Below are 27,493 nucleotides of genomic sequence, written 5' to 3'. Positions count from 1 at the left end.
CATTCGGGCCACCTCGCTGAGCCCTGGTGGGTGACTACTCTCCCAGATGTGCATGGGGGGACACAGAGGTGCCTCGAGGCGAGGGCCCTAGCAATATTATTTTTCTCTGGTCAGGATGACTCAGATATTTTGTGAACGGACTTCAAAGGTCATGCTAGTGGCAGCAGCTCAGGGAGGAAAGCCCCGGCTAGGAGCTGGGTCTGAGCGCCTCCTCTGACATAGATTCTGTAGGACCTGGGCTGACCCAGCAGCAACCCCAGCCTCAGGTCCCCCATCATCTCAGTGCAGGAGGAAGCCCCCAGGACTAGGCAGCTTGGAGCTCCTGCTGGGAACCATGGGGGGGTGTCATTGTGGGGAACGGTTCCCACCGCAGTTCTGGGGTTTCCTTTACCTCTAGGCTCTCCTCTCAAACCTGGAAGCGGAGGACAGCTGGCTCGGCCTGGCCTTGAGTAACCTTGAGGGTTTCCGGAAACCATAAATCTTAGATTTCCTCTAGGGGTCCTATCTCCAGAGAACTGCTTGGGCCTCATATCCGCTTCCGAGGAGCCAATAAACCAAGCAAATACCATAAAGCTTCTCACTGCGGCCCGAGCTCCGAAGGTTGGAGTCAGACCTGGAGCGCAGAAGCCAGAGTTTCAGCATACGGCCATCAGGTTGACCAGGAGTCCTGCCCCTTTCCTTCCCAGAATGCAGCTTGCCTTTGAGGTCTCCCTTCGGTCACCTTTTCAATTATTTCCCCCTTACAATTGTTCGGAGCACCCACCGGAGAGATCCCGTCGTGTGTGTGCCCGCCTCCACCCCAGGCCTCCGGTGAGCGTGGAGCAAGGAGGATGCTTTCCTAAGGTGGGTCCCGGTGTGTAACCGTCCCGGGGCCTTGACAATTGGCACACCTTGTAAATCCCAAAGTCAACAAGACAGGGAAGCAGGGGAGACCGCCAGGCCGGGGACGTGGCAGGGGCAGGGGGTTAGTGCCCTCCACCTCCCACACGAGGAGCTCTCACTCTCCACCATCCTGAGCGCTGCTCTGGTTGCAACAGCCCAGACCTGAAAGGGACCCGAGAGGCCTCTTATCTCACACCTTCTCATCACAGGTGGGGAGGCTGCTAGTGTAGAGGGGGCATTGCCCAGGTCAGCATCAGGGCAGGTCAGGCGGCAAGGACGCTGGGCTGGGGTCAGGATGATTGGACTCAGGTTCTTGTCTAGGCTGCACCCCGATCCTAGTCACACGCTGAGCCCGGATCCTCACACTGCTGAGCCCCGACCCAGCTGCAGAATGTTGCCTCAGCCTGTGACCCACGGGTCACAAGAAAGTAGGAGGAAAGATCACAGCTTCCTATGGCCCCGGGCAACTGCAGGAACCTCTTACTGCATTTCACACCCAGGACGCTGACCTCGGGTGCCCTCTTACTGGTGCGGAGGTTTAAGCAGAACCCTTAAACAGAGGCGTGGCTTCGGGAAAAATCACTCTACTTCTCTGGGCTTCAGTTCTCTCATCTTTAAAATGGGAATGATAATTCTCATCCCACCTCTCCCCTCAGCTTCAAATGAGACAATGATTATGAAGGCGCTTCGTTAGCCAAATGCATGTGAAGAATAAGCATTAAAGTTATCCTGATTGTCGTTCTTGCGCGTTTACTCTCCTTCCTGCCTATCCTGGGGGTCTCCCCTGTAAACCTAAGCCCGGCGAGCAAATTCCTTTGGTCGGGGGCCAAGAGGAGGCCCGGGTGCCCAGAAGACTTGAGAAGCTGCAGAGTTAGAGGCTGAGCACCCTCTGTCCTGTGGCCCCCACGTGGTTGACACCCCTTCATTTAGTGCTAATACAGGCTCCCTCGGGAGCTCAAGCACCCTGGGTGCCCAGGCTTGGGCTCTGCCTCCTCCTCACTTCCATGGAGCCCCTACTCCTCCGGGGAGGACCCAGGAGGTTCTGGTGAGTCTGGACCCCCAGCTCTCCTTCCCTCTCCCGATTTTCACCAGCTCTTGTATTGGGGGAGGGGAATGTGGTCCACACACCTTGGTTCATTTGCGTTAAGGCTATCCCAGAGCTTTCTTCTTTTAAGATTGTATTTATTTATTCATGAGAGACACACACACATACAGAGGCAGAGACACAGGCAGAGGGAGAGGCAGGCTCCCTGCAGGGAGCCCCATGTGGGACTTGATCCGGGGACTCTGGGATCACACCCTGGGCCCAAGGCAGACGCTCAACCGCTGAGCCACCCAGGTGGCCCTATCCCAGAGCTTTTTTTTTTTTTTAATAATAAATTTATTTTTTATTGGTGTTCCATTTGCCAACATACAGAATAACACCCAGTGCTCATCCAGTCAAGTGCCCCCCTCGGTGCCTGTCACCCATTCACCCCCACCCTATCCTATCCCTCCTTCTATCCCAGACCTTTGTAAGAGCCGGACATGCTGGTGTGTCCTGTTGGAGAGTCATAAGCATCTTTTGAAGGCTTTTGTCTCCTCTTCGGGGGTGGTGGTGGGGGACAGGGAACCTATTGCACGAGGAGCAACCAACTTGAAACCTCCGGTGCTTCCTTGCCCATCCTCTGCCCTGGAAAAGGCCCAAGTCAGTCTCCCCTGGAGCCCAGCAAGCCCTTAGGCCTGGCGGTCAAAGCCTCCGTGATTTGCCCTAAGCGGACTGGACAGCAAGAGCCCCTGGCTTCCTACCATGCAGGACCCTTTGCAGTCAGGACCCACCGGGCTGCGAAGTTTCTCGCAGCTTCTGTTGACGCCGTTCCCTCCTCTCCCGGACTACATTTCCTCCCCGCCAGTCCTGGAGTCTTACCCGTTCTTCGAGATTCAGCTCCAGCCCAACCTCAGCCTGCCCTTGATCATCGCCAACGAAGGCATTTCTAGCCACGGATTTGGTCCTGAGCGCGATCAGTACGTGTTTCCTGAAGGATGAACAGAAGAAGGGATGCGGGCCGGGCTCAGGCCCACTCTTGGCTCTCTATGTTCCTTTATCTTCTCTGTCTCCTCACATGTGCCAGGCTGAGGTTGTGGCCCACGCAGAGGTTCGACCGCACACCAAGGCATGAAGGGGTGTGCGGCGAAGGAGGGGGTACGGGCATGCGGGCACGGGGCGCGTGCCGTGGGCCAGGCGCCGATGTCAGCCCTGCCCGCGATGCGCTTTCTGCCCCCTGCCCTGTCCTTGTGGCTGAGAAGCCAGCCTAACAGACAGTGGCACCCCCAGTACTTACTTCGTTACTCTGGTGATAAAATGCCACGAGAGAGGGAAATTAATAAGTAAGTGAGTGTGTGAGGAGTGAGTGAAGACAGGGGTAAGCAAATAGAATAAGAGGGAATGAACGTGCAAATGAATGCGGAGGCGCATGGATGAGGGAGCGGAGGAATGATGGAGGCAGCTTAGTCCCAGGGCCGAGGCCTGGAGGCCAGGAGGCCAGGGTGGGCCTCGTCAGCCGCTGTCAGCGGGTGCAGCCTCCCTGGGGCAGGGCAGCAGGCGGTGAGGGAGGGAGCCAGGCCCTCCGTGCGGAGCTCAGCGCACCTCCGGAATGGAAAGTCCGCCTGGGAAAGGGCTGCAGACTCTGCCTCGGACAATCTCAGCGCCTTCAGGGCCTGACCCTGGCTGAGCCCCAGGAACAAGGCTCAGACCAGGCGGGGCTGCCCTAGGCACACCCTCCGGGTGCCCACTCCAGGCACACCTCTGACCTTGCCTCACCCCCTCTCCAGGGCCCCCTCCAGCCCCCCTCCCTGCTCCTGGTGCCTGTGGGAAGCCTCAGCTCTGAGCTTTTGGGCTCGCGTCTCTCTGCAGGGGGTGCGTCTCTCTGCAGGGGGTGCGTGGCCACACACCTGTAGGCTGGACTCGCACTTCCTCAGGCCTCGAAACCTGTAATTCTATCCCTGGCTGTTTCCTTCCCTTGCTGGGGTTTTTCTTTACACACTCATCCTCATCTAACACACTGTATGGTTTTCTTATTTATTTTGTTTAGTATCCATTTCTCCACCAGGAGGGCAAAGATTTTCATTGCTTTGCTCACCCCTGGATCCCAGCGGCAGGAGTAGGGCTGCCACTATTTAGTGGGTAAACCAAGCAGAGGCTCGCATCCAGCCTCGCCTCTCCTTCCAAAGGCCGTAGGCACTGTCTTTTCTTGCCTGGACACTGCAGCGGCCTCCTCCCTGACCCTTAGCTCCCTCTTTGGCCCAGAGTGATCTTTCCTCTGTGATAAACATGAACATATGAATCCCCTTCTGGAAATTCTTTACTGTTCCCCTCTTGTCTTTCTCTTGACTCTGTCTTTCCTGACCTTATAAACTAAAGATCTAACATAATACAGGAGGAGCATCTGACACAGAGCGCATAGTAAGTGGTGGTTACCGTTACCTCCGAAGACAGGGGCATCCAGGTGGAAGGTGCGATGAGGTGGGAGTGGGCTGTTGCAAGGTGTAGCGGTGTGTCGAACAGCATGGACCAGCTCATGGGAATGGCAGCAGCGTGTTGCAGGAAACGGGGGGTAGGCTAGGGTTGTGGGCACACTGATTTCAGTGGGAGAATTGGTTGGGTCAGATCCCAGAAGGTATTGACTGAAAAACTCAGGAGCTCTGCTTTATCCTGCAGGCTGTAGGAAGCCTCTGTGACCTCCTTCAGCAAAATTCAACTTGTAGTCCAGCACTGAGTAGGGGTCAAGTGCTACAGTGGGCACTTTCACATGCAGGCTTCAGTGGATTCCTTTTAACTATACTGTGAAATCTGTATCATTGTCCCCATTGTACATATGGGAAAACCAAAACATGGAAAGGTTGAATAACTTTCCCAAGGTAACCTGCGGCAGAGATTTGAACCCAGGCCTAGGTGACCCGAAATCCTCGAAATCCTTTTTTTTTTTTTTTTTTAAGATTTATTTATTTATTTATGAGACACACACAGAGAGGCAGAGACATAGGCAGAGGGAAAAGCAGGGTCCATGCAGGGAGCCCAATGTGGGACTCGATCCCGGATCCTGGGATCACGCCCTGAGCCAAAGGCAGACGCTCAACTGCTGAGCCACCCTGGTGTCCTGATCTGAAATCTTAGTATCTGTTTATCACCCAGAGGCCTATTGTTTGTTGGTTGAGTGCAAGCCTTGCCACAGAGAGACCCCAATAACCTGGGGGCTGATGATACTTAAACCCACCAGCCTTCCTCGTTCCCAGAACACTCTCCATAGCTCCACACGCTGCGAACCGGGCCTTCACACAGCCTTTTGTGGACTTGGAAGTCAAGAAGAGAATTCACAGTACTTTGGAAAACACAGTTTCTTTTAAAGAAGAATTTTTTGTTTTCATTTCAAACAGCCCTGGCTGGTGATGAGTGGTGAGGAGAGGTGCCCTGTTTTCCATCCTAACACCTATTTCCAGGTGGGGGCAGGGAGGGCTCCAGCCCGAAATGTTATTTCAAAACCTTTCCGGGCCTTGCAGCTCCATTTCCAGGCCACATGCTGCAAAGAAAAGCACGATTTCCCATTACGTCGTGTTGCCCTTTCTGGTTTGAGCACCTTTCAAAGTGGGAAGACCCAGTCTGCTCCAGCACAGCCCCTCCTGTCCCCATAAATAAAGTCTCACCACTTGATGTGGGGCTGAAATAAATAGCCTTGCCAGGTACCCGATGGCCACACTCCTGATAGGCACGCTTGCCAAGAGCAGCAAACTCGGCCTGCAGCTCCCAGCCCTTCGAGAGATAGAGAGAAGCCGAGGCCGGCGTGACATGTCGCTCCCTGCCCGCTTTCTGCCATCGGAGGCACATTCCGAAGGAAGCAGGCCAGCGACGTCTTGTCTTCTGACGGGGTGCCGACAGAGATGGATGTCGCACTCCTGCCAGGGGAGGCCACGTTCAGACGCCCCCCGATAGCCAGCTGCCACTTTATTAACAGCAAATATCCCCATCTGAACCAGGCTGGGAAAGAAAATATTTATGCTTGCCTGTCAGGAAGACCTTCATTTTTCTTCCGAGGGAGCCAGCCAGGGTGCTGGTCCAGAGCTGAAAGAATGTGACATGTCTGTGGGCCCTTCTGCCACACAGGCTCGGGGAAGGTTCCAGGACACCCTCAGGACAGCTCCGGACAGGCCCGAGGGGCTTGAGGAGAGAGGGACGGGGAGCCCAGCAGAGGAGGGGCCCCACCGACCTGGGCATATGGGAACCTGGGTGACAGTAGGGGGGGGCTGCCGTTAGTGATCACGTCCCCACGCACCCTTAAATGATCTCATTATTAATTCAAAACACGTAGCTGTATCAATATGAAAAGTGACTTTGTACTGAGCATAAAATAATCTTGTATTTCAAAAAATGCCAACACTGAAACTAAGCCTTGTCCTTTAGCGGGGCATATATTGAAGTCAGTTAATGTTATTACTGTACGATGGTCATTTTTTTTAAAGATTTTATTTATTTATTAATGAGAGATACAGAGACACAGGCAGAGGGAGAAGCAGGCCCCATGCAGGGAACCTGACGTGGGACTTGATCCCAGGTCTCCAGGATCACGTCCTGGGCTGAAGGCGGCGCCAAACCGCTGAGCCACCCAGGCATCCCAGGATGGTCATTATTTTGAACAAAAGTCACAAGCCAGTTCTTCACTGGCTTCAGGGACGCCTGTCCCTCCGCTCCGGGAGCCAGCTGTACCCAATTATGGTAATTGGGTTACAAGGTGCAAGGCTGAACAAGTCAGGTGGCCCCGGGGAATGGAAGCTTTGGTCTCATGGGCACCACAGGACTGTTCTCCCAGGACCTTGGAGAGACTTCCCTTCCCCAGCTTTGGGTCTGGGTCTCTATTATCCCTACAGAGCCTGCACAGTGCAGCCGGGAGACCTGGGTTCAAATCCTGACCCAAGTTGCAGTTGTGCAACCCTGAGCATGTTATTCGAGATGTAATCTTTTAGAGAAAATGGAGCCAATGCATGTGTCCCTCTCGGGACCATCTTGACAATAAGGTAAGGTAAGGTCTGTAAAAACACTCAGCACAGCGATAAGCAGCAGGAATGGTGGGAATGGTGGGAATGGCACACATGACTTTACTCTCTCTCTAGGAGTATGTCAATAATTTGTATTCACATGTGAGTCAATATTTGCAAATGTGTGCAAGTATAACTCCTGTATTAGCCTGCTTGGCCACCGTAACAAAATACCACAGACTGGATGGCTTAAACAACAGACTTTATTTTCTCATAGTTCTGGAGGCTGAGCAATCCAAGATCAAAGTGCTGGCAGATTTGGTTCCTGGTGAGGGCCCTTTTCCTAGTTTGCGTGTGACCACCTTCCCACCATGTCCTCATGTGGCAGAGAAAGGGGAGGAGCTCTGTTCTCTCTTCCTTTTCTTATAAGGACACTAATTCCATTCAGAGGACCTAAACCTAATTATTTCCCAAAGGTCCCACCTCCTAATACCAACACGTGGGAGGTTAGGGCTTCAACGTATATGTAGGAGTACTGACAATACTGACTCCATCTTTGGCTCTCCATCTTGTTCATATTTGCTCAATAGCCTCTCTTGCAGCTATGTGTTCCAGCCCCCCTAAGAGATTAACATACATGCCTTAGATGTGCCCATCAAGGCCAGGATTGGGGAGACTTGCTTTGGCCTTCCTGATGCACAGGTGGTTCCACAAGATCTAACTAAAGGCTGGCTGTCAATTTGGTGTATACAAATCTTTTGAGATGCACGTCAGACCTGACGTGTACAAGAGAGCCTAGCACGGGTTAAAGTCATGGGCTTAGGCTGCAAGCGTGAGTGTATCCATGTGTAGCATGTGCATACATATGTGTGTACAAGTGTGGGCAGGGCATGACTCCAACCACAGTAGGCAGCTGTCCCTCGGCCCAGCCTGGCGGGGCTCCTGTTCCCACCAGCCCACAGCAGCTGCTGGAGGGACCTGGGGAGAGGGGCTCTGAGGCTCTCTGGGATGGGGGATCTGGTGAGCCTGGATCCTCAGCTGCATGTACTGGAGGTTGTGTTCTATGTTGCAGAGGAGCCCCAGCTTCTGAGAGCAGTTTTCCTGGCGAGGGGATATGGAACCTGTCCTTGATGTTGTGGGGAACTTTATTAGCTCATCTTCATCCAGCCTGGGACCCATCTTCATCTATTCAAATGGATCATTTATCTCATTTATAGCCTTCCGAGCTTCAGCCCAAATGACATTTGCTTAGCAATTGGCCTGTTTGAAAAAGCCGATGTATTAGAGCAAAACACTGCACCATCTTTCTGAGCTGGGAGTGCAGGGACACAGCCCCAGGGGAGAGGGTAGGAGGGAGGTGGGGGGCATTCAGGTGGTCAAGGATCCCACGGAAACAGGCAAACACATTATCCACTCCAACACAGGCAATTTTTTCCCCAGGGTGGCTAATTAGCAGGTGGCTGCCCAGGCTTTCTACTTGACTTACTGAATTAAAATGCTCAGCACAGAGATGTGTGTTGATGCTCAAAATCTGTTGTTCCTCTTCTCCAACCAGGAGAGGAGCTCTGGCTGTTAGCTCTGGAGCCTGGAGACTGCTCAACTGGCATTTCGGGGGCCTGGATGGAAGGCCTTCTCCATAGAAACTTCTGCCCTGTTGCAGGCCTCAGAAAATAGCAGGCTCATCAGTGCAGGCACCCAGGACATGTCTGCAAACGGACATGAATATCTCCCCTCTTACATAAACATGACCAAGGTCACAGGCACACAAATTCGCCCAGTGGTACAGGCACCCACCCTCGGAGACCCACACATGTGAACAGAGTTGCAGGTCCTCACCCAGCACAACCACTCACACAAATACCCTGAGACCCCCAGAGACACGTAGAGATCGTACATGCCTACAGTAGCCCACACAGCCTCCACAGCCTCCCTGGAACGGGCGTGTAAGAGCACACATGGCGAGTGAAGGCATCTGGCAAGATGGAGCCAGAGAAACTCTCAAACGAATCTAGAGAAACAAAAATTCTCAGAACCCAGCCTCGGTGATTCCCAGTCACAGTCTCCCATCAGAATCGGATGTGAGAATGATATATCAGATATCTGCTATCAGATTCAGAAATCATATGCAAATCAGAATTCTCGGGTTAGAATCATCAGTGTAAACCCTCATACTGGGTTCCCCCAGAATCTGATAAGCCATCGGTAAGGCCTGTAGTAGAGTGGCTGCTGGGAGAGTTGGGAAAGCCTCCCTTGTATAATGAACACAGGACCATTTCATGAACAAAAATAAAAGTAAAAATAAATGGCTTATGGCTGATTATTAGGAGGAAGAATAATTTGATTGGGTGAGAACTCTTAGGACTTTTTAAAATGGCTTTTTTTTGTTTTGTTGTTTCAAGAACACAGAATAACTGGGAGCCAGCTTTTTCCCGGTTGGCTTTCTTGTATCTTCATTAAACAGATAGGAACAATGACAACACACACACCATGTCCAGATTTTCATTCAATCACAGATGTTTCAGACTATCTAAACTGGAAGGTCCCACCCCTTCTTGCCATGGAGAGGGAAACTGAGGCCCAGGGAGGGCATCCTATTGCTGAAAGTCATATAGCTGTTAGTGATTTCTTTGGGCACACAGCAAGAGCTCCATAAGTGCTCTCTGCCATATTATTATGATTATTGTTCTATCATTAGTCATTCTCATTAGCCGAGCAAGGCTAAGAATCCAGGTCTTCCTCCCATCTGGTTTCTGGTCAGGGTTGCCTTCCCAGTTGAGAAGACACTGAGGCAGTAGAAATCTGGGCACCCCGCCCAGTCCCATCTTCTCTAATTATGTCCTGATTCCAATTCTTCCACTTTCCAGGGAAGGGAGCAAAGGGAGATTTCTGAGAGTGGACAGGGTGGTGGTAGGATGGACTTGGAGGGGGAGGGGAGTGCCCCCTCTTATGAGGCGCTTCAGAGGACAGCATCCTCCTTCTACCTCTGGGGGGTGGGGGCCTTCAAAGGCACAACTTTGATTAGCATCTGGCAGGATAGAGCAGTTGCAGGTACTGGGACTGGGAGCGCCCTTTCTGCGGCAGCTCCCAGGAGAGTCTCTGCAGGCCAAGGGAAGCTTTGTTTTAACCACTTCTACTGAGCCAGGGTTGCTGGGTGGTCTCGGGCAGGAGGGCAGAGTGGGGGTGGGGCAGGGCAAGGCCAGGAGTATGGGGTCGAAGGCTGGGGGTGTGTGTGTGGGGGGGGTGAAGAGGGCAGAATCTGCCCTAGGGTTGGGGTGGGCTGGTGCAGAGGGAGAGTTGGGGTCAGCATAGGGAGGTTTAGGGGCACTGAAGGAATAGGAGGGACCAGCAGATGCCAGAACCACTGGGAGGGTCCTTGAGAGTGAGGGCATCGACAAAACCCCTTCCCCAGACCCTGCGCCCCAGGTGGCTAGTGGGAGGGGTCCACCGCGGGCCCTGAGCCCCCTACACTTTGTGTCTGGGGACCCAGAACATGTGGCCGCACGCCCCCCACCCCCTTCCACCCCCGCCGAAGGACTGCCATTTGGAACGCATTTGCAGACACATGGATTGTTTTTAAGTTAATGCTTTTTAATTCACTCTGTTTCCCAGTTGTCGTTTTTTATTGAAAAGGCGGATTCTGCTGGTGTGTGTTCCTTTGCGGGGGCGGCGGAGGGGGGGTGGGTTGTGTGCTTCGCAGGCCGATATCCGAGGAGAGGCAGAGACAGGGGCAAAGGCTCAGCCAGACCCGGGGACTGAGTAAACTGAGTCAGAGAGCGAGTGAGGGATGCCCCAAAGGCGGGGACTGAGAGACACCCAGAACTCTGGAGGGGGAGGGGAGCGACACAGGCCCTAGAGGCAGGGCGTGGGTGCTGGGGGGCCCCGGAGGACACCCCACTCCAACTAAGGCCCCTGGGGTGCGCGCTGAGTCGCATCGGCGCGGACAAGGCTCAACTGGCCACAGGGAGCGGGACGGAGGGACGCGGCGGCGGCGGCGGCCGGTGCGCAGGAGCGGGGAGGCCGAGGGCTAGGGGTGCGAGATCCCAGAGAGGGGGCCCGGGGGCAGGGGCGCCCCCCTCCCCGTCCCCGCAGGCCTCGGGGTTCCCAGCGCAGCGAGTGGGGGCCTGCCGCCGCCTGCAGCCGGCGTTAACCTCTCTGGGCCCCGTAGCCACCTGTGGGAGGGGCGCGGGGGGCGGCGGGGGGGGGGGGGGACCTGGCGGCGGGGAACCGAGCTCCGTGACGCCTCGGCCCGCGGTCGCCGCGAGTCCCGGGGGTTTTTCGGCCGCGCCGCTCCCCGGGGGGCTCCTGTCCACGCGGAACACGGCGCCCAGGCGAGCGGAGGAGCGCTCCGGCTCCTGAGCACCGCCATGAGCACCCCCGCAGCCCCTCCCCCGCAGCCCCCCAAAGTCCCTCCACCGCCCCTCCCTCGCAGCCCCCCTCCGCCCCGCAACCCCTCCCCGCAGCTTCCCCGCAGCCACCGCCGCCCCACCCCGCCCCCTCCGCGCCGGGTCCTGCGCTCCCTCCCCTGGCCCCCCGACGCGCCCCGCGGAAGCAGAGCCGCCCATGTGCCCGCACGTGGTGGCGGTGAGCGGGGATGGGGGGCGCACACCGACCCACGATGCGAGGTGCTGGGGGCGCGGGCGGGCGCGGCGCTGGCGCGGAGGGGCAGTGGCCACACGGCCGAGGTCCCGGCGGCTCTCCCGCGACCTGGGTGCCGCTGGTGACGGGGTGCGCACCGCCGGCCGCCGGGGGCGCGGGTGCGGGTGCGGGTGCGGGGGGGGGGCACCTCGCGGCCTGAGCCCGCCACCCGCCCCAGGGGAGGGGCTTCGCCGCGCGGCGCGGCCTGGGGCGCACAGGGGCGCACGGAGGGGCCTCGGCCTCCGGCGCGGTTGGTCCCGGGGGCCCGGGGCTGTGGGGGCGCCGCCGGCTCAGAAGCCGGGCCCAGAACTGGGTCCGAGCACCCGTGACCTCGGCTGGGGGGCCCGGGGGATGGGTCCGAGCATCTGGGCCCTTGGGCTTCTCTGGTGGCGGCGCCTCCGTGGCGTCCCTGTCTCCGTGGCAGATTCGGGGCGGCTCTCGGCACTCCGTCCCCGGGCTCGGAGCCCCCGGTGCCTGCGGGGCGGGAAAGCCGTGGGGCCGGTGCTGGCCTCGGGGACCCGCCGGCCCTCCCCGGAGGAGCCACCGGCCCGGCAAGAGCGGCCTCCCTGAGCCCTCCTGTGCGCGCCCGCAGCCGGGAGGGGCCTCGGATGGATGCGCAGGCCGGGGGGACGGAGAAGGGGTCCCTCCTGGGTGACCGGGCCACTCCCCGCGGGCTCCCGTTGTAGCTTTGGGTTGGGTGGCCGACTGGGGTGGAGTGGCGAAGGGGAGGGAATTTTATTTCTAGATTCATAGGTGAAGCTCAGAGAGGCCGAATGTTTCATGAGCGGTCACGCAGCGGGGCGACGCAGCCGGTTTTCCGGACGTGGGCTCGCGGGTTCAGCCTCTGCGCGCCCGCGGCACCGCGCCCGGCGCCCCTGGGGCCCGGGCACCTCCGGCGCTGCGCGGAGCCGGCCGCGGAGCCGCGTGCAGATCGCCGACAGCTGTCGCCGGCTGCGGTGGCGCGGCCCGGCTCGCGTGGGCCCCTGGCGCCTCCTTGCGCTCGAGGCCGGAGGCGCACCTGCCGGGGCCTGGCCGGGCCCCGCCGTCCTGCGCGACCGCTGCTGAGGCGTCGGATTCCTCTGCTTCGGTTGCCTCGCGGGAGAGGGTGACGGGAGGGCGGGAGGGATGCGCTGCGGAGCCGTGAAGCACGGTGCGCGCCAGGCCCCAGGGGCGGGACTCCACGGTTCCCCTGCACTTCCCGTCCTTTCTAGGAGTCCCGGGAGCCTGGCAGGCGGGAATCCTTATTCCCCGCACACAGATGGGGCAGCCGAGCCACACCCGGGGCCACTCACTGGCCAGAACGGGAGTCCGCACCCGGACACGACCTGCCCTCCGTCCCCGCGGGGACCCTCTCCGAGGCCAAGGGATAGAGCTTTGGAGTCACGCATGTACTCAGATACTCCGTCTCGTGCTGGCTGTGGGACCTCAAGCAAACCACAGAACCTCTCTGGGCCTCAGTTGTGAATCTGGAAAACCGGACTGATGGCACCCTTCAAGATTGTTGGGGGAGGGGTGGGTTAATGGGGCTCAGGGGGTGTATGTACAGAGAATGGAGGACGGTGACCCGTGCTGGCGCGGTTGGTGCCTTCATCAGGGGGGTGGCAATTGCTGCGACTGGGAGGGTCAGGGCTTGGAGGATTGTACCTTTCCTGGGGCCACCATAAGCCTAGCATCTCAGGGGGCTGGCAGCTGCTGGCACTTGAGCAGCAGCTTGTTGCCTATGCCCACAGCCCTGAAATCCAGTGACAGTGTCCAGGACCCCAGGGAGGCCTCCTCCTCCTTATGGGGGGGGGACATACAGCCCTGAGACAGCAGCCACTTCCCCAGGGCCACAGGAAAGATTTGGGCCTTGCTCTAGAGACCTGGGGTGCAGGGAGGGCTGAGGCTATGAGGGGCTAGGTCTTGGGGGTGAAAGGAGGAGGTACCAGGTAGGATCCTTGCTTTAAAGAGATAAGACTCGAGAACCTTGCAGGGAGGCAGGGTCCCAAGGGCACTTAGAGGGGACCCTGTGGAAGGGCCAAGGACAGGAGGCCTATCTGCGGCAGAGTGATGAGAACAGGAAAGAAAGCTGTAACCCCTCCGCCTCTGCACGACTGCGATCAGGGGCAGGAGCCCTACTCAGGGTGAACCAAAACCTGTTTGGTGCAGGTAGGGCTTCCTGAGACCTGGCTGGGGAGACAGGGCCCTGGGTGCAAGTGCAAGGAGATAGTGCAGTTTGAGCCCAGTGGTTCTGGAGCATCAGAGTCACCTGGAGGGCTTGCTGAAGCGCGGGTTGGTGCCTCCCCTCCCCCCGGGGTTTCTGAGGCCTGTTTGGGGTTAGAAGTAGCATTTCTAACAAGTTCCCAGGTGGTGCTGACGTTGCAGGTCTGAGGACCAAACTTTGAGAATCACTGCTCTAATGCTTCAGAGAACTCCCTGGAAGTTCTCACCAGCTCCACATCTTAATAGCACAGCTGTCCGGGTCACTCTTACTCTGGTCAAGTTCAGGGAGCACGTCCTGGCCTTGCCCTCAACAGCAGAGGTGCAACGTGATGGGCCCTCCAAGCCCTTCTCTGGGTCCCTTCACTCCAATGGCTCAAAGAAGAGTAAGTTCTCTGTCTGCCGGTTGGGGCAGTCAGGCAGGCTCCCTGGAAGAGGCAGACTGAACTTGAAGGACTGCTGGAGGGGAGTTAGGGCAACAGCTGGCCAGAGGCTAAAGGGTGGGGATGGAGATAGAGTACGACCCTTCAATGGCTGTGTGTGACATGGGAGGGACTCGGGGGCCTCCTCTGAGTACCCGCTCCCCCCACCCCACCCCGCCCCACGACAGAGAGGGGGGCCGCAGGAAGCACTCAGATGAACGAAAACCAATGTCCCGTCGCCAGGTGGTCTGGCCGTGGCAGCCCGGGTGGCCGCAGAGTCCTTCGGATGGTGGTGCCACCAGGGGCGGGCCGCAATGCGCTCAGCGGCTGCCCTGCCTGCCTTGGTTTCTCCATCTGAGGAACGCGTCACGTGTTTGCCGGTTCCCTGACCTTCCCAAGCTGCCGGCAGGATAATATATGGAAATTGCTTTGACCTCCTGAGAAAAGAGGGTCTCCAGGAATAGAAAGTTCAGCCACTAATCCCGTCCCTCCAGACTTCCCACTAATTCCTGCTTCCGATGTCAGCCTGGCAGGTTGAATTTAGCAAAAGAAAGAACAACTTAGAGGGATGATGGTTTTTCTAATGGCCCCAGTTCTCCAAACACATCCACACACAATACACATGCACACACAGCCTGGTCACAGGCCCACCCTCACGCACAGCCCTTCTCTCCTCTGGCGCACACACACGCCTCCCACAGAGCAGTCATAATTGTGGGGAATAATTAGAACTAACATTTGCGCAGTGCCTTGCCACTGACAGAGCAGTTCCACCATGCCCTGACGCTGAGTCCTCACGACATCCCGAGAGGCAGAGATGATTGCTATTATTAAGAGAGGCTCGGAGGGGTTAAGTGACTTGCCCAAGGTCACTCAGCTAGTAAGTGAGGCATGCTCCAGTTTGGGTCTCCTGACTCTAAATGCTGTCCTCCCTCTGCCGCCCCATGCTCCTTCCTCCATGCAGTTACGTGCATTCCTTTGTTCACTCATTCATTCATTCGTTTTTTTAAAAGATTTTATTTATTTATTCATGAGAGACAGAGAGAGAGAGGCAGAGACACAGGCAGAGGGAGAAGCAGGCTCCACGCAGGGAGCCTGATGTGGGACTTGATCCCTAGTCTCCAGGATCACACCCTTGGCTGAAGGAGGCGCTAAACCGCTGAGCCACCTGGGCTGCCCTCATTCATTCATTCATGTATTCACTCCACAGATATCTATTGGGCATCAGTCACAGGCCAGACCTGTGCTAGGTGCTACCTGCTGACTGCACCTTCCTGCCTCACTCTCCTGACAGACTGATGAGCTGGGCACTTTTCCCATCCCCATTTTACAGTAGAGGAGATGAGGACAGACCAAGTGACAGAGTTGAGATCTGAGTCCACAGTATGACTCGAGAGCTCCAGCCCCATGCTATCCTGCTCCGGTGCGCGCACGCCCGGATTCACACACACCTCTGTGTGCTGCGGGCGTGCACTCCTCCAGCCCCTACTCTCCTCGGCAGGGGCCCAAGCAGTGAGCGACCTACCCAGGCCCCACATATCAGAGCCCCCAGCCTGTCCCTGTCACCCAGACATTTCAGCTGAACAGGCCCAGAAAATCAAGGATAGGATTTTCTCCAAAATGCCATTGGCATCTCTTGGGACCGAGTCACATTTTCCTACTGATTACACAACACCGTAGCATTTACAATAGTCACTCCGTCCGTCAATACTGGTTGGAGGTGGTAAGAAACGTCTCCCCCACCCCCAACCCTCTGCCGACCCAGGCTGAGAGCAAAGGCAGGATGCGGGGAAGAGGGGACATGGCCCCTGCCCTTCTCAGAACCCAGGGATAAAGGAGAGATGTACCCCCCTCGGGGATGGCCTGGGGGTTACTGTTACTAATACCCGTGGACCTTAGAGTCGCACAGACTTAGATTCTGATCCAGGCTTTGTGCTCTCTAGCCACGTGACTGGCGAAATTTAATTACTTCTTTTTTATGAGCCTCAGTTTCCTTGAGTGCAAAATGGGGACAATGACACTGCCATCACAGAGCTACCTGTGCAAACTGAAGGGGGTGCAGTTTGAGCACTGAGGGAGTGGGAAGATGTAGGCTGGTGGACCTGAGCAGAGACACAGTCTCAGACTCCGTCCTGTCCTCTCTTGGAAGGACAAGCCCCATTTCCCAATGGGATTGCCTGGTGTCTCCTCTGCTCTGTACTCCAAAAGAGGGTCTAAGTGAAGGCCAGTGATGACGTGGTTGACGTCTGCGGTGTGCCTCTCATGCCAGTACGAGGCCAGGTGTGCTTGGAAGTCTGAGTCCAGAGGCCTTTCTTCTCCTGACACTGAATCTGTGGGTCAGAAGGTGCATGAATCCATGACCTCATCCAGGCAACCCCAGGGAGCAGAGATGGGATAAGACTTCAAAAAACAAGTGGCCTATGGCACAGGAGCCATGCGTGCGTGCACATGCACCAGTGTGTGGGTATGTGTATCATTGTGGAAAGAACGTGGTTTCTGAGGCTTGGGTTTCTCTCCTCATTTATTTAGTACACGTATATTGAGCACCTACTACGTGCTAGGGTTGTTCTAGATGCTGGGGTTGAAACCATGAACAAGATGGGCAAAATAGCAAACCTCATGGAGGCTGGATTCTAGTTAGGGAGACAGACAACGTTCACGTGAACAAAAAAATCATGAATCCTAGCTCTGCTGTGGGTCTCTGAGCAAGCTACTTGGCCTCTCTGAGCATGAGCATCTCCATTTGGGATATTACATAAGGACTCCTGCCTCACAGTACATTTCTGAGAGAATATATATAGACTGAAAATGTGTAGCAAACTCGAAAGCCCAGTGCTCATGTGCATTACTCTGGGTGTGTGTAAACATTTGTGCTTGCCAGCACCTGTTTTCCTTGGCTCGGTGAATATAGCACCTGTGGGACTCTGGAACTGGTCCCGAATTCCATAAAACCCACAACTCCTCCCACCAGAAACGAAGGGAGGAAACCACATGGCTCTGACACACTGACTTTGGGTTTGGTTTTGCCTAGAGACAACACACCCTGCAAGTTTCTCTGCTGAGAGTGTGTTTCTCAAGCCCCTTGTGCTAACAGGTCTCATTTTAAGGAGGGCAGAGTACGGGGAGCTGAACTCTGGGAGTGCCCTGTGCCTGGGGAGAGGGGATGCGAGGCCGGTCCCAGGCGGTGGAGAGAGAGCCCAGCGAGGGGCATGGAAAGAGCAAACTGACCTCCTCCAAGCGTTCCTTCCCTATCACTGGCTTTGAAAAACCTCGCACTCCACTGGACACAAAGGGCTTGGCACTGGCATCTGAGCATCGGCGTCATAGTGGCTCCCAGTGCAAATCACCCAGCTCCGTCCAACCCCTGCCCACACCGCCCAGCCCAGCTCAGTGTGGCTCCACCACACATTCCAAACCTTCCAACTCAACCCAGTCCAACCCCTCTCCCCAATGCCGGCCAACCTCGCCCATCCCACTCATTCCAGCCCCTCCCGGCCTAGCCCAGTGGTGGCAGATACTGCAGACTGGCTCCTTCAGCCTGGGGTCCCCTCTCCGTCCAGTGTGCCTTCTTGTCCCACAGCAGCTGAGGAGCTAAAATCTACATTTCCCAGACTTCCCTGCGGCTAGAGGACTGGACGTGAAGCAGGTTTCACCAAATGCCACGCACTCAGGAATGAAGCAAATGGACAGAAAGTCAGGAAATGAGATATCCACTCAAAACGGTATTTGCCAAAACAGCATATGCAAAACCAGAGAGGACAGCGTGGTGAACCCTACGTCCCTGTCACCCGGCTTCAACAATTGTGAACGTTTTCTCACTTTCGTTGTTATCTTCCTGAAGAATTTTCCCAATCACATTTTTTTTTTTTTTTCTGAAGACAGAACCTGTCTATGCTTTCATACTGAGGTGTGCATTTAGCTGGTCTGGACATACAGAGGAGCGTGTTTCTGGAGCCAGAAGCTCAACGGGCGGCTTCCTGGCTTGGCAGATGGCTTCCTGATGGTTGTAAAAGGAGCGGCTGCCTTGGTGGTCCGGTTCTGCAGCATTGCTTTGGGAGTTGGTCCTGAAGATGCAGCCTAGAATCTGTTTCTCCAGCTCTTCAAGCAGTTCTGTAAGCCATTAAAAACCCATTCATACATTTATTTCTGCTGAAACTATGCAGAGCGGAGTCTGTCTCTGCAACTAATCACCAAGCAATCCCCGACCTACCCTACCCTACCCTACCCTACCCTACCCTAACCTAGTCCATCCCCAAACCATTCCAACCCACCCAAGACTCTTCAATCCGCCTGACCCTGATCTGTGTGGCCCAGCTGAACTCAGCCTTTACCCATGTGCACCCCCCTCACTTCCTTCCACCTCGGCCCATCTAGATACCATGCAACCTGTCCCGGTCAGTCTATGCTAACTCCCTTCAGTCATTTATTTCCAACTCGGTCAGTATGGTCCCAAATTCATCCCAACTGAGTCCTTCTGAGTCCTAATCCAACCTATCCAGTGACTCTCAACCCATTCCATGTGAATTGGGCAGCACAGCCCTTTACCTTCACACATGTTTACTGAGTCTCCTCTGGGAGCCACCACAAGGGAACAGAGTGAACCTGAACTTCCCTACAGATATAAGGCTGCATTCTCTAGCATTTCTGTTCTGTCTCCCTCTTCCCTATTTCTCCCCCATTCACACTCCCCACCACAGACCCTGCCTCCTTGTCTGTCCATCCACTTTGGCCACCCAGTGGTCCCACAGTACTTTCTGGGTGTTCTAGGCCTCCCAGGGAAGCCTCTCCATCCCAGTCTCACCCTCCTGGAGAGGGCCCTTAGGACCTCTACTTCTACAAAGCCTACGCTCTGGAGTAGGCAGGATTTCTACAATGGCTTTCCAGAGATGTCCTGTCCTAATCCTAGAACTTGGGAATATGATGAGATGTGACTCCTGTGATCGTACTATGTCGTATAGGTCAGTCAGCCTTGGATTGGGGAAGTTATCCTGGATTAGCTGGGTGGCCCCACTGAAATCACACGAACCCTTAAAAGCAGTGATTTTTTTTCCACCAGAGAGTAGAAGAGTGGAAGTTAGAGGTGATGGGAGCATGAGAATTGCCTTGCAGCTGCTGGCCTCACAAATGGGGGAGGCCATGTGAAAATGATGCATTTGACCTTTAGGGAGATGAAGTCAGCAAGGAGACAGGTCATACTTTCAAGAACCTGGATTTTGCCCACAATCTGGAGGTACATTTTTTCCAGAGCCTCCCTGTAAGACCCCAGCCAGCTGACACCTTGGTTTTGGCCTTGTGAGGTCCTGCCCAGAGGACCCAGATGAGCCCATTAGGATTTCTGGTCTACAGAGTGCGAGGTAATGAAAGCTTGTTGCTTTAAGTTGCTAGGTGTGTGGTAATGTGTTACATAGCAACAGAAAACAAGTGTGCTGATCTTACTTCCAAGCTCTCAGAATTTTCATGACTTTTTTCCTAGTCAAGCTGAAGAATAAATTCCTGTAGATTTGGAGAATAGAATATTGGACACAAATACGCCTGCGTTCCAGTTCTGGCTCAGGCCCCTGCAAGCCACATGACTTCAGCTAAGTGATGAAACTCTTCTCAGGAGAACTTGACTTATCAGCAAAACGTAAAGATGATGACTTTCCCGGTCAGTTTGCTTGGAACGCTAAGTATAATACACATTACATGCATAGCACATAGTAGGGTTTAACTTTTGGTTTGGGATAGCAATAAGCTAATATGAAGAATTGGTTCATAGGTTTTAGAATAAGTGAAGTTATTTATTATTTATTTATTTATTTAGTGTGTGTGTATGAAGCTGGTTTTTTTGTTTTGGTTTGTTTTGTTTTGTTTTTCCCCCACCATCACTAAGAGTAGGACAATTTTACTACAAGACCATCTGCTTAACACAGTGGAAGAGCCAATGGTGGAGTTTAGGGCACTCTGATGGGGAGGGTACTCCGCAAAGATCACCAGCTCTGCCTGTGTTTGAATCTGGGCCTCGGAGTAGTTGCCTGGAAAGCACTGGAAGACCAGGCCACAGGAGGAAGGAAATGCAGAGAAAAGGACCAGCGTGAAACAGAAATAAATCCGTGCAGTACTCACCAAGTCCCCACCTGGTCCCCCTGTCTGGTCGGGGGCGCAGCTGAGCCTAGCCCTGGTTCTCTTCCCTCAGGGACTGCGAAGCAAGCAGAATCGAGCTCACAGCAGAGTCTTGTAATAATCAGGGAGGTTACTAGGGACCATTTCCCTCCCCGCCCCACCACGTCTGAGCTCTCGGAGTCATCGCTAGTACGCAGACTGCACACCGAGCAACCCTTGCTCTGGAGAAGGATGGGTAGGCTAAGGCCAAAGGCCATCTGTGCTTCAAAAGGAGCATGAGAAGAATCCTGCAGAGTCTCCAGGGGACATCGCCGGGGGTTCCGCCTTTGGGCCCCACCCTTCGTGGGACCCCTGCCCACCCCACGGTCCACCCCACGGTCCACCCCACGGTCCACCCCACCACCACCGAGTGCAGAGCTGCTTGGCGCCCGCGCCCCTGTGCCCAGAGGACTCGCAGTCCAGCCCCACTATTCGGTGGCCTCACTTTGGGAGCTGGAAGTCGGCCACGGCCGGTCTCTACTCCACAGGAATGGGCAGAGGCTGCACCTGGGGCTTTATCCTGCCTGGAGCTGGTGTAAAACATTCACCAACACTGACGCTTCTAGCTTTGGTGGCCTGGGGGCTTGGGGTGCCCACCCCTTTCTTGCCCTTACTTCCCTCCTTAGTCAAGTTTGGGCTGCCTTAGCTAACCGTCGATACAACGGACTCCTTCCTTCCTTCATCCATCCCAAGACAGAAATGACGAACCATACATTCATGATCGCGAGACTGCCGAGCTAATGAAGTAAGCAAACTGTCTCGCAGAGCCTGATGTCAGTAGTCTAGCCTTCCTCTCCTGGCTCGTTTGTCTCCCTCTCTTTCTTTCTTTCTTTCTTGTCTTTCTGTCTTTCTTTCTTCTTTCTTCTTTCATTTCTCTTCTCTCTCTCTCTCTCTCTCTCTCTCTCTCTCTCTCTCTCTCTCTCCCTCTCTCTCTTTTTCTTTTTCATTAGACACCAAGGGAAAGAGAGGAAGTGCCGATAACAAAATTACTGTTTTTGTGGTTAACGCTTCAACAACAAAATTCATGCTCATAGTAATCACATCCAGGAAGCACTTTGTCTGTGCGAGACTCCATGCTCCATACTTTATCTCAGTCCTCTGTCTCATTTCAGCCACACACGTATCTTATTCAATTAGCCAGGAAGCTACTTGGGGCAGAGAACATTTTTCCCCCTTGGCTCTGAAATTTGAGTATCCAGATATAAATCTGGTCTCTACCTCTTCCTAAGTGACTTTGACTAAGGCACTTAATTTCTCTGTTTCCTGATTTGTAAAATGGGAATAATAATAACAGTTTCTACTTCTTAGGATTGTTATGGTGAGAAAATCTATGTAAAATGCTCGGGCCGGTGCTAGTCACATGGTAGCACTAAATTAGTGTTAAATATCACCATCCTTGTACCTGTAGGGCCCACACAGGCCCGGGCCATGGCAGGTGGCCCATCGGTGTGGGAATAGGAAAAGATAGCAGATGACAGAGAGGAATCCTTTACCTGTACTTCCCTCCATCTTCTGTTTATTTTTACTTACTTATCTCAGTCTCTAGCTCTCATACGGACTCTAGAAAGAGTTCGAAATTCATTCATTGAGTCACTCATTGAACCTTCCGGTGCCAGGCCCTGGTTTGATGCTCAGGAATGAGCTCCGGGTTTCACCCATGAGTCGGGGAGGCCTCCAGACTTCCAGTGGGGGTGCAGTGAGCCCCCAGACCTGCCAGAGGGCACGAGCTTGGCACTTCCTGGGAACGGGGTGGCAGCAAGTTGAGAGGGTGGGATGCCCACCTCCGGGAACCGCTGTGTTCCTGCTGCCACCTGCCGCCGTGGGCCCGAGAGTCAGGTGGCCCTTGGTTTGAACCTTGGCTCTGCTGCCAGAGGTGCTTGTGCTCCTGGACCACGTTCTAAGCCACGGTTCCTTCGTTGGTCAGAAGGAGCAAACCACCTGCCGTGCGAGTCTCTGTGTCCATCCTCTGGGCCTCCTGTGAACTGTGCACTTGAGTGAGGTAAGGATTTAATCCCTCCACGATCTACTTGGTCGGTCCCCCATTTTGCAGATAAACTGAGGCCCAGAGAGGGGAGGAAACACCCCAGGTTCTCAGGTTGACCTACTGTGAGTCGTGGGGAGCAGGATTCCAGCCCGGCTCTGGAGTCCAGGCTCTGCCCCGGGGAGCGGCACCCCCACCCCCAACCACCCAGGATGGAGGAGGGGCCACAGGGGACCTCTGGTTGGAGGAGGCCACCTGTCTGCTTGGCCCAGGCAGGCCCCAGGCAGGGAAGCCTCAGCTGTGAGATTCAGCTGACCCCACACAAATAAACCCTGGTGTGGGGCCGGCCTGGGGCTCGTGGGGATGGCTCTAGGGCAGCGCTTGAGTTTCACTTTGTGCCGGGCTCAGATGGAGAGTGACAGGGCTGGGGGCCTCCAAAGGTCCAAAAGGTTATATGGCTGGAGGTCGTGGCTCGCCTAAGATGTGGTTCCCTGTGCCCTTAGCTGGGAAAACGTGTGCAGGCTGCTCCCCGCTCCGGGTATCCTGCTCCCCTCCTCTTGTGGCTCGCCTGCAGTGCTGCGGGAGGGGACCCTGGGGACCCCCTGAACCTGCCTCCAGGCCCTCCTCCTGCAGGAAGTCCACCTGGCACTCTCCTGCCCCCACCAAGCCCCTCCTGCCCCTTCACTGACTTCAGTGAGCACTTACTGTATGCGGGGCCCTGGGCCGGGCACCGCTGATGCTGGGTCCAGGGTCATACTCTGTCGGGTAAGATCACTCATGGGCTGGGCAGGAGCAACAGACAAAGTCAGATAAAGTCAGGACAACACGGCCCAAGCTAAGATGGCAACTTCTATTTCATGAGTCCTTATTACAAGCCACAGGTTTTATTTTTATTTATTTTTATTCTTTTTAAGAGATTTTATTTATCTATTCATGAGAGAGACAGAGAGAGGGAGAGACATATGCAGAGGGAGAAGCAGGCTCCCTGCGGGGAGCCCGATGGGAGACTTGATCCCAGAACCCTGGGATCATGCCCTGAGCCAAAGGCAGAGAGATGCTCAACCACTGAGCCACTCAGGGGCCTCAAGCCACGGGTTTTCTTTTTTTTCTTTTTTAGATTTTATTTATTTGTTCATGAGAGACACAGAGAGGCAGAGACACAGGCAGAGAGAGAAGCAGGCTCCATGCATACAGCCTGATGTGGGACTTGATCCCGGGACCCCAGGATCACACCCTGGGCCGGAGGCAGGCGCTCCACCGCTGAGCCACCCAGGCATCCCTTCCAGGCCTTTACCCCTATCCTGCTTCTTATTCCACTCAACCCCCTTTCCCTACAAGGCCTCACCATGCCCCCAGCTTCAGCTGCCATTTCTCTGACAAAGACATGTCTCTCCACTCAGCCAAGAGCCATGCACCTTACTGCCCACTTGACCTCTTCATTTAAGGGTCATGAAGGGACTTGAAATGCAAATGGGCCCCAAACACAAGGCCCGTTCCACGGCTCCATCTCAGTGCCCAGCCCCAGCAGCCAGCCAGCGGCCCATCCCCAGGACGGTCAGCCTGACACGTTCCCCGTCACCTCCCAGCCTCGCTGTCACCAAAGCCTGTGTATCCTCTCTGCACCCGCGTTGCCGTCTGCAGCCCTCCACCTTGTGTACCATCGTGGTATCCCATTGGAACACCAGCCGCCTCGCTGGGTGCCCTCTCCGCTCCTGCTCACGGTACACCCCCTCCCAGCACAGTCACCAACGGGCTTCTTTAAAACCACAGGCCATGCTGTTGCTTAATCCGTGGCTTGCTATTGCTTTCAGGATAAGATTCCAGTTCTTTCTCGTGGCTCTCAGGATCTGCTGACTTCTCCAGGTTTACCTTTCACCCTGGGACCCCTGGGACCACCACACGGACCATCAGATGGATGGGGTGCTTTCTAGTTCTGTGAATGGCCCGCCTGCCTCCCACCCAAGAGCCTCCGAGTGCACAGATTCTTCTGTTGGGAAGGCCACTCCGAGTCACAGCTGGTCCCCGTGGAGGGAGTGCCTGGTTTCGCCAGGTTCCATCCCAGACGGTACCACCTCAGGAAGCGTCCCCAACCCTCAGAGTCCATCGCCGTGGCCTGTTAGATGCGCTCATTGTCCCCTGGACTTCCCTTGGTAGCACTTATCCGTTTGTGATTACATATTCAATTCAAAATGACATTGTTTCTCCAGGAGACAGACCCTTGCCTGTTGCTGGCCACCGGCCTGTCCCCAGTGCCTGCACAGTAACTCTTTTTTCAGTCGAGTCCGTCTTCTTTCTGGTCATGTTCTCTCCCCTGTTAGACTGCTGGCTCCTCGGGCAGGGCCATGTGGGGTTCGTCTCTGTCCTGCTCGCAGTGTCCAGCCCAGCCCAGGCCGGGGGCCAGCAGCAGCCAGGGCAGACCCCCGGGATCTGGTATGGTTTGGAGGTGTGACTGTGGGTGCAGGCTGAGGCTGAGATTAGCGGGAGGTGCTAAACCCACCTGAGAACAGCCCTGCATCTGTCACTGACCCTTATATCTCAGAGTAGACACACTCAGGCCTCCCCACTGGCTTTCCTGTGTCAAGAGCTCTCTGTGCCTTAAATCACTCAGGGGATTGGACTCATGACCGTGTTCTTCAGCCTATGACTCCAAACTGAAAAGCTGCATGGTGCTGGTGGCAAAGGGGTTGGGTTAGAAGCCTCTGGAGAGGCTAGAATGATTTTGAGGTTGTGGGAGACGTGGGCGCTCAGGGCCCAAGGGGCTCCTGCTCCTGCTCCCACTGCACATGGGAAGGCAGCCAGCAGTCGACCTTCCCTTCCACCCTCTTCTCCACGACTGCTAGCACTCACCCACACACCTCCAAGGTCACGTTAGGACAGAGGATGTTACATCTTGTGTTAAAAGGTTCACAGTGGTGACAGATGGGGACCTTGGTCCCCCAGAGAGGTGAGCACTGCTACTAACGTGCCTGTATTTTTATCTCAGGTAGCTGGTTTATCGTCTTTGTTTTACAGTTGGGTAAACTGAGGCCTAGAGAGGGTAATTGTTACTCTAGGGTCACACAGCCAGGCGAAGATGAGAGAGCTGGGACTGGCCATCTGATGGCAATGTTCAGGAAGCTGCTGGTTGGTAAGTCAGGCCCGTTGGTGCCTGGGGGCAGGTACTCTGGACAGAGGCCCCGGGCAGAGAGTCAGGATCCCTGGTTCTAGATCCATGGACTCAGGTTTGTGACTTGGCAAGTCAACCTGCTTCTCTGGGCCCTGATGGGAAGAAAGCAAAGGGTCAGGACCAGATGGCAGAGCAGGTGAGAGTGTTGGTGGTGAACTCTCAGCTCCCAGAGTTCTGACTCTGGGTGTGGTGGGCCTTCTGCGTGGCACGGCCTTGCCATGGTGACCGATGGGGCTCATGGCCAAGCCCCTTTCCTGCATGCTCAGACATTTGTCACTCATTTACCAGGGCGGAGGTATCATGGGAACAGGCCTGGGCCTCTTAGATCTTATCTAATCAAGATAGCAGAGGCTAGGGGTAGAGGGAGGAGTGGAAGGAAGGAGGCCACCCCCTTCTTTGAAGGCCACCCACTTCCCTGACTCCTCAGAACCTCTGGTCAACTCCTTCTGGACAAGGCTGGCATTTGGTGTAGGCAGGTCTCTCATGCAGGACATTAGCATCCCAGGGTCATCCACATGTGGCAAAATGTCCCCATACATTCCCCTAATGCCCCCGAGGGTGGAATGCAAACACTTCTGGCCCACCCCATCACCTCTTCTGCTCAGCACCCAGGAGTCCGTGTGCTTGGTGTACTGCTTAGGGATTGGGCCACAAAGGAGCCAGGGTCTTGTGCAAGGGAGAGCAAGGCACACATTTCCCAGTGGGGAGACTGGTCTCTTTCCCCTCCAGTCCCCTCCCCTGTCACACCCACTCTAATGGTGTCCCGTAGGACACAGGCCATAGGCAGCCAGGCAGTGGGCAAGAAGCACACCGCTGGGGCCCAGCCGCTCACGTGTTTATTTATTTATTTAATTTATTTTTATTCTTATTTTTTTTGCTCAAGTGTTTAATTCCTGCTCTGATGCTAATTTGCTGAAGGAGCCCAGGCCTTTCCCTCTCGGAGCCTCTGTGCTCCGCTGCCAGGTGGGAGATAAACAGGAGCTCAAAAGGGGTCAGCCTACTTTACCGGAGGGGGGTTGACACAGCATTCCCATCACCCCCTACCTGCTGTGGATGTGGCATTTTAGGCTACCTGTTTCCAGAGGGCCGGCAGCAGCCGCAGGGCGTGGTGGGGGGAGCATGGTTTGAACCCCAGTCCTCCACTTCCTGACTTTGAGATTCTGGTCAAGGGACTTGCTTCCCCTCTCTGTGCCTCAGTTTCCTCATTTGTAAAAAGCGGAGAAAAGGATAGATGTGGGGATGAATGTGATCTCTGCAGCACTGGACACTTCCAGGCAGTCATTAAATGTGCTCTCTGGCAAGTGTCCTCATGGTGCAGGTGGAGTGGACAGGTGGGAATAGGCCGAGGAGCCAGGCGGGCGGCAGGACGAGCTGCAGAGCCCCCGCCCCGGGGATTCCCAGCCGGGAACTGCCCCGATTTACTCGGACCTGCGCTGGGCACGTGTGGCAGGCACGCCTGGGGCACTGGGTCCAGGCGCGCAGCCCTGAGCAGTGAGAACGCAGCCCCGCGGGCCCGAACCGGCTCCCCGGGGCCACTGCTCCCGAGATGAGGCTGAGGCTCGGCCGGCACAGGGCAGGGACACAACCGGAGCTGCAGGGAGCTCCCGCGGCCCGGGGGCGAGGGGGCACCCCGGGCACCCCGCAGGCAGACCTCGCATTCAGGGGGGGGGGCCCTGGGGCGCAGAGGCCTGGCGCCGTGGCCCTGCGTCCCGGGGCCGCGCAGGGGGCCCCAGCACCCCGCCCCCGCCCCCTCGGGCCGCAGCGGCCTCGGCCTCCCTGAGCCCGGGCGCGCGGGGCGGGCGGGGACGCGCATTATGCGGGCGCATGGCCGGCCGCGCCGGGGCGCAGAGCAAACTTAACCTTCATTTGGGAGCGGCGGCGGCCGGAGCGCGCGCAGCCATCGATCGCGGCTAATGGCCTCGTCTAAATGCGGAGCCGCTGCCTCCGCCCCGCGGGTCAGGCCGCCCCCGCCCCGGCCCGCGCTCCCTGCAAAATGGTGTTTACCAAAGTCAATATTGGCCGCGGCGCCCGGCCGGGGCGCGGGGGACCCCTGGCCTCCCC

The 27,493-nt window shown here is 55.9% G+C and overlaps 1 protein-coding gene across 1 annotated transcript; it reads right to left on the bottom strand.

Moving 5' to 3' along the window:
• Positions 1 to 10,835: 10,835 nt before the first annotated feature.
• On the bottom strand, positions 10,836 to 27,245 carry LOC119877005 (basic proline-rich protein-like). Its single transcript, XM_038557636.1, has 4 exons — positions 26,861 to 27,245; positions 12,385 to 12,653; positions 11,847 to 11,997; positions 10,836 to 11,728 (listed from the first exon to the last, which is right to left on the bottom strand). Exons 1-4 carry the CDS (start codon positions 27,243 to 27,245, stop codon positions 10,836 to 10,838), a joined length of 1,698 nt encoding a protein of 565 aa, XP_038413564.1.
• Positions 27,246 to 27,493: the final 248 nt, after the last annotated feature.

The sequence above is a fragment of the Canis lupus genome, chromosome 15 (assembly GCF_011100685.1).
Source record: "Canis lupus familiaris isolate Mischka breed German Shepherd chromosome 15, alternate assembly UU_Cfam_GSD_1.0, whole genome shotgun sequence".
Taxonomy (NCBI): Eukaryota; Metazoa; Chordata; class Mammalia; order Carnivora; family Canidae; genus Canis; species Canis lupus.
The sequence above is the reverse complement of the archived record's forward strand: the minus strand, read 5'-3'. Positions and strand labels throughout refer to the sequence as shown.

Excerpts from the sequence above, each read along its gene's own strand:
- LOC119877005 (XM_038557636.1), bottom strand. The coding sequence starts at position 27,245 with ATGCGCGTCCCCGCCCGCCCCGCGCGCCCGGGCTCAGGGAGGCCGAGG. Across the intron at positions 12,654-26,860 it reads GCCACACGTGCCCAGCGCAG|CGCATCCCTCCCGCCCTCCC; the intron begins GTCCGAGTAAAT and ends ACGGCTCCGCAG. Across the intron at positions 11,729-11,846 it reads CCCCCCAGCCGAGGTCACGG|GCCGCGCCGCGCGGCGAAGC; the intron begins GTGCTCGGACCC and ends TGTGCGCCCCAG.